Source organism: Jaculus jaculus, chromosome 7, assembly GCF_020740685.1.
Source record: "Jaculus jaculus isolate mJacJac1 chromosome 7, mJacJac1.mat.Y.cur, whole genome shotgun sequence".
NCBI classification, from domain to species: domain Eukaryota; kingdom Metazoa; phylum Chordata; class Mammalia; order Rodentia; family Dipodidae; genus Jaculus; species Jaculus jaculus.
Window position 1 is genome coordinate 147042442 of NC_059108.1, and position 10107 is coordinate 147052548.

At 56.5% G+C, this 10107-nt stretch overlaps 1 protein-coding gene across 1 annotated transcript; it reads right to left on the reverse strand.

The window, feature by feature from the left end:
• Positions 1-2152: 2152 nt before the first annotated feature.
• Lbhd2 (LBH domain containing 2) lies at positions 2153-8161 on the reverse strand. The gene is given in 5 exon segments (XM_045155157.1): positions 2153-2392; positions 2395-2475; positions 3513-3678; positions 6032-6118; positions 8122-8161. Coding segments are annotated over 4 exon segments (402 nt in total). The 5' UTR covers positions 6101-6118; positions 8122-8161; the 3' UTR covers positions 2153-2306.
• Between the last annotated feature and the right edge of the window lie 1946 nt (positions 8162-10107).

Sequence of the window (10107 nt, forward strand, 5' to 3'; positions counted from 1 at the left end):
TCGCAGTGTGTGTATGTGGAGAGGCTGTGCCCCACACTGGGCCCCAATCTCTCTGAGCGCTGGAAGCCTGGATCACCTTCAGTGAGCAGCACCAGTCTTCTCTTTGGGCAATGACCCCAGCGGTGGCCCAGGACAGCTGCAGCAGGGTGATTGATTCCAGACTGCCTGAGTACCGGATGGGAGGGGCCTCAGGCAGAGTGGGTGGGGCGTCGGTGCTGACCCCGCCCCTGCCTGTCCACTGCTGGAGAATGAACAGTGGGGAGGGGTCACAGACACCCCTGCTCCTGTAGTAGCGACTATCTCACTCTGTCCCCAGCTCACAGCATGGTGGGTCCTAGGACCCCCGGAATGGCCGATCTCTATTTTAGACCTGCCCTAGAAGACCATGAACGCTGGGGTTGGTCGGACTTGGACCTCTGGCAACCTGTAATGCTGTCTAAACTCAGCTCTTCATGCGTGGTAGGTCCTGGGTAGATCGTATCTAAATGGTAACCCTGCCCCGGAGGGGGGGGGGGCTGAGGTTTCGATCCCACCACACATTCTACTTCCAGGTGTGGGCAGCACTTTCTGAGAAATGTCTGCCACCTGCCCACACAGCTCCTCCCTATGCCCAGCCTCTCTCTCCAGGCCTGGGGACGAGAAGGGTCTGGAAGGACCACTTAACACCTCTCCTAAACTGTGGGCCTAGAGAAGGCCGGCAGGAACATCCTGGGTGCTGGACCCAGAGCGCCCACAGGTTTAAATTTAAAGCAGACATTCTGGCAAACTTCTCCACCTCCCCTCCCACCTCTGGCGTTTGGGGGGCAGGCTATTTTTAGAAGGAAGGCGGGTTAGAGAAAGTGCCTTATTCATCCTGGAGGTTAGCAAGACCTGGAGAGCGCCTGTGTGACCTGCCTGCCCTTCAGCTCCCCGTGGTCAGGGGCCTGGGTCTGTGGGCTTTATGGAGCTAACACTTAGGAAGCCTTCCAGGGAGCTGGGACGTGAGCTTCCTCGGGCCTGGCTAGGCTGGCCAAGGCAGAGAGCCAGGTTGAGAGGGGGCAACATACTTAGGCAATCGGCCCTGAGCAAGATCAGTTTTCTGACCCCAAGCCAGCTCTGACCAGACAGCACAGTTTCCTCTGCAGTGGGACAGAGACAAAAGATCTTGTTCAGGGCCCCTGAAGGGACAAGACGGGCATTTGGGGCAGGAGAAGGTACTTACTTGTCCCCCAAGATCCCACTTGGGTTTGTATGAGTCTGATGGTTTCCTAGTCTGAGAGAGTCTCTGTAACCCTGACCAAGACCAGCCTCGGCCATTGCATTGAGCATCCATTTCCTCACTATGAAATGGGAGTTTTCTTTCTTTCTGTTTCTTTTTTTTGTTGTTGTTTTTCGAGGTAGGGTCTCACTCTAGCTCAGGCTGACCTGGAATTCACTATGTCGTCTCAGGGTGGCCTGAAACTCATGGCAATCCTCCTACCTCTGCCTCCTGAGTGCTGGGATTAAAAGCGTGCACCGCCACACCCGGCCCTGAAATGTTTTTTTTTAAACAAGGATTCAATGAGGTCCAACGTAAAATAGGACCTCTCAGCCCAAGTACCATCCCTGTGCCCTAGTGCACCCAGGGTAAAGGGGATAGAGGGCCCCTGAGGATTCCTGCCCTGAGGATCCAGCCCTGACCCCAAGGCAGCAGGGGTGAGAAGAAAGACATCTGAAGAGGCGGGCCCTGCTGAGGCTCAGGAAAGAGAGGGTCCCTAGGCAGGAGTGGCACAGGCGTCCCCATTGCAGCCCTGTGCAGTCCCTGTACCCTTCTGGTCCAGCTCAGCCTGCCAGTCTCCATCCCATCCCGAGTGCCAAGCACCCAAGGGGCCATCCACCTGGTCAGCCTGGGCTCTTTGCAGAGCTCATGGGCAGAACCAAAATTGGAGCTAAGCATGGTGGCTTAATCCCAGCACTTGGGAGGCTAAGACAGGCAGATCACCATGAGTTCAAGGTCAACCTGGTTTATAGTGTGAGTTCTGGCCAGCCTGGGCTCCATGAGACACTGTCAAGAGAAAAGAGAGAGAGAGAGAGAGAGAGAGAGAGAGAGAGAGAGAGAGGGGGGGGGGAAAAGAGAGAGAAAGAACAAAAATAATTCCCACTTTCACAAGTCCCCACCTAATGTGTCCATGGCCACCAGGAAGTAAGTGTCTTTATTTGTGCTTCAAACCACTGAACAAAGAGGGGTATACTCCAGACCTGGGCCATGGAATGAGAGGACAGGGGCTGAGGTCCTGGCCAGACAGGAAGTTTAGTCATCTGGGTGTCCCAGCAGACCCAGCTGTACATCAGCCCAGTCGCCTTGAGGTTAAGGCCCGCTCAGCAATCAGCGAGCAGGGCCCTGCCATGTCCTTAGCTGTCACTGGACCAGGGGCACCTGGTGCCCAGAGCTAACACCCTTGCCACCGTCATCGTCTGCTGCCTTCTCTGGTGCTCCTGGTAGACTTGAGGAAGAGGCTGTAAAAACACAAAAGGCAAGGCCTCGATATTGATGATGGGCTGTAACTGGGTGGGTCCCGAGAGACCGAGGTGAGCCTTTCATAGGCACCTGAATGTGGGCAGCCACCGATTCCTCAGCGATGATGGGGAGGGAGGAGTGCTAGGCATGCCAGTGCTAGGGAGAGGGAAGATGAGCCTGGGCTTGTGAGCAGGCGCAGCCCCCCCACCCCCACCCCCATGCATCAGAGAAAAGGGTGGCAGGGGAAAGGTCATGCTGGGCAGACTCCCCAGGGTTCAAGTCCTAGGTTACCCTAGGGATAGTCCCTGGAGCAGGGAGAAACAGAGTGAGGGGGCTTTGTGAAGAAGTGGGGACCACGGGCACAGATCCCTTCTGGAAGTGCAGGGGTGCTGATCCTAGGGCGATCCCCCAGGGGTTGGGGTCTGGGGGTAAGGAGAAAGTGGGTAAATTAATGAGCCGACACAACCAGGCCTGAGTTCATTTCCTCAGTAGGGGACAGGCAGGAGGCTTTAGGACACATGACCTCCCAGGGCACAGCACAGCCTTCATGTCCCCTCCTAAGCCTTCACTGGCCTAAGTAACACCCCAGAGTCCCTCACTGCCAGCCTGCTGGCCCTAGTGACCCTCCTGCTCACAATACATTAGAGATTCCACAAAGGCACCTGCTATGAGAACCGGAGGCCCCCACGCCCCCATATGTGATCTATAACCTGACCTCCAAGCCTAGAGGCAGTGTGCACTGTTCTAACGACCACCGATCAGCGAGGGGGAGACCAGAGGGTGGGCTGCATGGTGGGGTGAGCATGTCAATGAATGTTACCTGTGCATCTCCTGGGTGTCAGGGCTGGGGCCACAGAGTGCACAGGTAACAAGGGAGGGGGTCGTGACAGAGATGAGTGGAGGTCTTGTAATGCCTAGGTGCTGGGCAGAGATTCCAGAGGCGTTGTGTGAGTGCGTGGCAGTGGTGCTCAAAAGGTTGGCACTGCCTCTGACCTGGGTGACATGTCTCCCTTCTCCCTGAAAGGCAGTCTCTTACCAGCAGCAGCAGCAGCAGCCTGACTCTGAACGACCCCCTTCTGGGGACCCTCTGGGGGCCAACGCAGCTCCCCGCTCTCCACAGCACCAGTCTCGCTGGGTTCCACCACGATGGAGGGCAGCCGCTGGCATAGCCGAGGGCCCTTTTCCCGAACACCCCCCACAGCCTGCAGGAATGGGAGTCATGGGTCAGGGCAGTACTGGGCCGTGGCCTCTGGTCCCCACCTGCTCCCGCCTTCCACCGTGCCTCACTAGGAGTGTCAAGGACAGGGCAGGGGTGAGCACCAGTGTGTGCAATCTGCCCATTCCCAAGAGGGTCCCAGCTCCTCCCCAATCCCATCACTGGGGAAATAGGGAACCCAGGCCCTGGGGTCACAATTATCCTTTGGGGTAGCATAGGTTCTGCCTAGGCTCATCCCCCAAAAGCCAATTTCATAGACAGAGCCCGAGACTGCAGAGTCCAAGTCACTCCTGGAACGAGACAGGGCTGAGCACCCCAGCTGCCTCCTGCACCTGAAACACCACACAATTCCTTCCTGGGGGCTTCCCTGCTGGGCCTTGGCCTCCTCCCTCCACATGGCAGGCCAAGGAGCTGGGAAGACGTTGCCATGGCAATCAGAGCTGGCTCTCAGCTCATTGTTCAGTGCCCACACACCCTCCGGGTGCCCTCAGCTTCTCTACCTCCCATTCAAGGCCTTCCAAGGTAGCGGAGCCGGGCATGGTGGTACACGCCTTTAATCCCAGCACTCAGGAGGCAGAGATAGGAGGACCTCTGTGAGTTCAAGGCCACCCTGAGACTATATAGTGAATTCCAGGTCTGCCTGGGCTAGAGTGAGACCCTACCTCAAACAAACAAACAAAAACAAGAAGTAAAAACCAGGGTAGACTGAGCAGTTCTACCTCGCGTACCTCCATCTCTTGGTGTCTCTGCAGTCCCTGTGGTCCTGACCTGGCTGCACCACCCCACTTCCAGGCCCTTGCGCTGCAGGACCCGTCCTGGGGCGCTTCCTCAGTCTCTGCCATCTGGAGTATAGCTACCTGGTATACATGTCCACCGTCCCCCAGTGACATACATGCCTTGCTTGAGGAAGGGGAGGCGCACAGCAGGCAGAATCATGTTGCAGGGCCCCTGGGCCACTGCCAGAACCGCCTCACACTGCATTCCCATACACAGCCCTGTGTTCTGCCCAGATTCCCAGGGTCTCCCCGACATGTGAGAACTCCTGTGCAGGCCGGACCACTTGTGGAATAAAAGAGGAGCGCAGAGCGGGGACCCGCCCTGCTCCCCACAGCTGGACTCTGCATGGTGCCATTTTCAGTCCAGTGATTCTCCTCATCCTGGTTCCCTCCCAACATCCCTTCCTTCCTGCCCTCCAAGCCAGGGGCACTTCCCAGAGGGTGCCCACTGGGGTGGGGTGAGCCAGGCCAGCAGTTTTCAGGTGGCTGCACCTGCAGTGCCAGACCCCGAGATGATCTTTCCCTTATCAGCCCCGCTGCTCCCAGTCCAACACCAGGACAGAGAATCAAGCCTGTTTCCTTTTCCTTTGTGAACCCAGGTGATTTGTTTTGTTTTGGTTTGGTTTTTTTGTTGTTGTTGTTGAGGCAGGGTCTCAAACTCACAATCCTTTGGACTCTATCTCCAGAGTACAGGTGTGCACAATTAACTGTGAGCGTCAATTTTTAAAAAATTTATTTGTTTGTTTGTTTATTGCTATATAGATAACCCTGCCCAAACCTGCAGCTACCAGGCGTGGTGGCACATGCCTTTAATCCCAGCACTCAGGAGGCAGAGGTAAGAGGATCACCATGAGTTCAACCCACCCTGAGACTACATAGTAAATTCCAGGTCAGCCTGGGCCAGAGCAAGACCCTACCTCGCAAAACAAAATAAAAAATTAGGGCCAGGCATGGTAGCACATGCCTTTAATCCCAGCACTCGGGAGGCAGAGGTAGGAGGATCGCCAAGAGTTCAAGGCCACCCTGAGACTACATAGTGAATTTCAGGTTAGCCTGGGTTAGAGTGAGACCCTACCTCAAAAACAAAAAACAAAAAAAAAAAAAAACCTGGAAGCCAGGCGTGGTGATACACGCCTTTATTTGCAGCACTCAGGAGGCAGAGGTGGGAGGTTCACTGTGAGTTGGAAGCCATCCTGAGACTACATAGTCAATTTCAAGTCAGCCTGGACCAGAGTGAGACCCTACCTCGAAAAAGCAACCAAGCAAACAACAATAACAATAACGAAACCTGAGCTGAAGGCAGACCCCTGAACTTGTATCACCCACAGAGAACAAAGGGTGCTCTTAATGTTCCCACATTAATGTTCTCAGGTCCAGAAGGGCTACTAAGTAAGCTAAGATGGCTTGCCTTCCATTACCTTACCCATCAGGTGTCTATAAAAGACCAATCGCCTCCCTGTCCAGATGGGAAAGCTGAGGTCAGCAGTGAGGCAAGGCACACCCACAGCCCTGGGTCAGGGCTGGAGGCTGGCTCCTGTCTGCCCTGCCACCCCAACCACTTACCTTCCCTGGCGAGCTTCTGGTGCCCTCAGAAGGGCTTGGCTCTGGCGCAGTGGGCTGGGAGGTGCTCATGCTGCTGCTGAGGCTGAGCTACGTAAAGACAAGAGCAGAAACGGGTTGTCTACTGCCGGAGTGCTCGGCCCACATACACCACACACATGGCCAGGTCCAATCCACCCCACAGCTCGGGCCTGTTCATCACGTTGCTTCCAGCGGCGCCCCCACTGGAAGAGCCCTGGACACTTGCCACACAGTGCCCAGGGCTGCAGAGAAGCATGGCAGGAGGAGAGGCTGGCCCGGCCTTAAGATCCAGGAAGGCTTCCCGGAGGAAGGAAGGTCGGCTGGCCTGAGGCCTACCTAAAGGGAGAGCAGCAGGTAGCCAGGGCAGCGGTAGGTAGGAGAGACTTTTGTTTTCTGAGGCAGGGAACAGTGAGCCTGGGGCAGGGATCCTGGGAACGCAAACAGGTTTCTGAGTCGGGAGGCTGAGAGCTGCAGGGCGGGTGCTGGCGTCAGCCAGAGGCCACGATGCCCAGTTCCTCCCTCAGTAACACAGCCTCCACCCACACACAGCCAGGTCAGGTCCTCAGTACCCACCAAAAGGAGGCTAGCATTCTGTCTGCACATAGCCATGCCCACCCAGACCCTGGCAAAGGGTGAGGCAACTCAGCCAGATCCTCCACAGTGAGGATCTGGGGAAGAGAAGCCAGCACTCATGGGCTCAGCCTGAGACTTCCCACCTGCCAGGTGGGCTCCTGGGGCTATGCCCAGACCAGAGGAAGAAACGAAGGCTGGTCTAATAGAGAAGCAAGTTCTGGATAGGCAGCAGAAGGCCATCGTCAAGGGGCTAGAGTGCTGGAAGAAGAGGCCAGCAGAACTCAGTGACCAGCAGTATGTCATGCCCAAGATGCTCTGCTGGGGGGGGGGGGCACTGCAAGCCTCCAGCAAGGTGGGGGCTGCTATTCCAAATAATCACGTTTCCAGTACCGAATGCCCAGCTCTGTCAGCTCAGGTCCTGTGGAGTCCCAGGGAAGACCAGGAGGAGGGACACATGTCCACAGTGAGCATCCTACACCCCCACAGTGGGCAGCCAGATGTATCCATTCATGTCTCAGCCCAAAAGCCCCGCTCCTCCACTGAGCTCCTTCTGGGATCCCATCCCAGATCCTGTGAACCTCAGCGACACAGCCAGGTGAGAGACCCAGAAAGATGTCTCAGGAGACCCAGCCATGGGCAGGGGGAAGGGGGACAGAGGCAAAGATACCACTGGCCACAGAGACAGGGCAAGGCGGTGATGGAACTGGAGAGGGGAGAAAGACAGAGGACAGACCCAAAAAGACCCCTGGGAGGAGCGAAGGCACAGCGATGCTGGAGCTACAGGCAGGCGGAGAGTAAGTGCCCACGGGCTGCCTCGCGCCAGTGTCCCATGCCAGCCAGCAGCGAAGCCCCAGCGGGGAGCGCTGCCCACACCTCCGCCGGCTCCCAGGTGAGGAGGACCAGATGGGGCCGGGCACAGAGGTCAGAGGAACGATCTGGCCCAGAAGTCCCGTGGCCAGGCTGACCATGGGACCCACGCCCGCCCCTTGCCCAGGGAACACTTCCCACTTAGTCCTCTCCCTCAGCTGCCAGGGGGAACGGCGGGACCAAGGTGGGCAAGGGGCTGCGCCTGGCGCACACTCACCCATGAGCACACACCCCACTCACCCATGCACCCCCCCCGCACACTCACCCATGCACACCCCCCGCTCACTCATGCACACCCACCACACACTCACCCATGCACACCCCCGCACACTCACCCATGCACACCCCCCGCTCACTCATGCACACCCACCACACACTCACCCATGCACACCCCCGCACACTCACCCATGCACCCCCCCCGCACACTCACCCATGCACACCCACCGCACACTCACCCATGCACACCCCCGCTCACTCATGCACACCCACCGCACACTCACCCATGCACACCCCCGCTCACTCATGCACACCCACCGCACACTCACCCATGCAACCCCCCGCTCACCCATGCACACCCACCGCACACTCACCCTTGCACGCCCCCCCTCACCACGCACACCCCGCACACTCACCGCGCCCGTGCTCGCAGGCCTCCACGCCGGCTCGGCTCGCCTCGCCCGGCCGCTCGCTCTCGCGCTCCTCCGTCCCCTCCCCCGCGCTCTCCGCCCACGCGCGTTCGCCCGCCCGCGGCCTCTCGTTCACACTCCCGCCCTCCGCCGCCCTGCGGGCTCGGGGGCCCAGGGAGGACCTCCGCCTCCGCCTCCCCGACACAACCCCACGGCCCGCCCCAGCACCCGCCCGGGCCACGTCGGACCTCCCATCCTCCGAGGTTGGGGTTCCTCCGGAACGCACGCTGCGGTGCCGCCCGGTTCCCTGGGGCCAGATGCCTAAGGAAAGGCGCCTCCCGCGGGGACCACAGACGTCAGGAAGGACCGGGAAAGCGGCAAGGTGGGACCGGTGGGGCGGTCATTCCGCAGCCAACCTCACATCTCCATCCCCAGTCCTATTTCCCAAAGGAACAAAGCCACCCTGGCGTTGGAGAGATGGCTCAGCGGTTAAGGCGCTGCCGGCAAAGCCTGACGACCCGGCTTGGTTGCCCACTACCCACGAGGGCCAGATGCACATGGTGGCGCATGCATATGGAGTTCATTTGCAGTGGCTGGAGGCCCTGGTGTGCCCATACACAAACTTTCAATCTCTCTCTCTCTCTGTAGTTCTCTGCTTATAAATAAATAATAAATAAAATACTTAAAACAGCCCTGGAACACAGTCGGTCTGGTGAACAGCCTGGCCACCAACACCCACCCCTCACAACTCACCATTACCTTCTGCCCACCAACTACTACCCACCCACTACCCATCCACTATTCAATCTCCATCCAGCATCCTCCCACTACCTACCATAGGTAGGAGGATCATCGAGAGTTCAAGGCCACCTTGAGACTGCATAGTTAATTTCAGGTCAGCCTGAACCAGAGTGAGACCCTACCTTGAAAACTCCCCCCCAACAACAACAAAAAAATTCCATCAAGCCGGGCATGGTGGCACACAACTTTAATCCCAGCACTCGAGAGGCAGAGGTAGGAGGATTGCTATGAGTTTGAGGCCACCCTGAGCTACATAGTGAATTCCAGGTCAGCCTGAGCTAGAGTGAGACCCTACCTTGAAAAAAACAAAAATAAATAAATAAATAAATAATTTTTTTAAAAAATCCATCATGACTGGGGAGATGGCTTAGCAGTTAAGGCACTTGCCTGAGAAGCCTGAGGACCCATGTTCTACTCTCCAGATCCCACATTAGCCAGATGCACAAAGGTGAGGCAAGCACAAGGTCTCACATGCCCACTAGGTGGTGCAAGTGTCTGGAGTTTGATTGCAGTGGCTGAGGCCCTGGTGCACCAATTCTATTTATCTATCATCTATCTACCTATCTATCATCTATCTCTCAGGTAAAATAAATAAGGTTTCCGTCAAATAACTGTCTCTTATGCCTCGTCTAGTGTATCATCCAGTTCAAGCTTAACAAGGAATTCTTCACATGCTCCCTGGGCCACCAGGTTTTGTGAACTCTTAAAGTAGTTTTTCCAGCTCCATGTATGATCAGTCTTTTAACATTTTGTTTATTTATTTGAGAGAAAGAAACATATAGAGAGAGAGAATGGGCACATCAGGGTCTCCAGCCACTGCAAATGAACTCCCAAAGCATGCACCACCTTGTGCATCTGGTTTATGTGGGTCCTGGGGAATTGAACCTGGGTCCTTTGGCCTGGCAGACAAGTGCCTTACCCATTAAGCCATCTCTCCAGCGCCCCCCCCTTTTGTTTTGTTTTGGGGTTTTTTGTGTGTGTATGTGTGTGAGATAGGGTCTCACTCTAGTCCAGGCTGACCTGGAATTCACTATGTATTCTGAGTGGCCTCGAACTCATGGTGCTTTCCACACCTTGGCCTCCCCAGTGCTGGGATTAAAGGCATGCACCATCATGCCGGCTATGATCAGTGTTAAGTAGTAAAATACTACCCCAAAATCCTTGTCACATTCTTTCCTTTAACAACCAGGC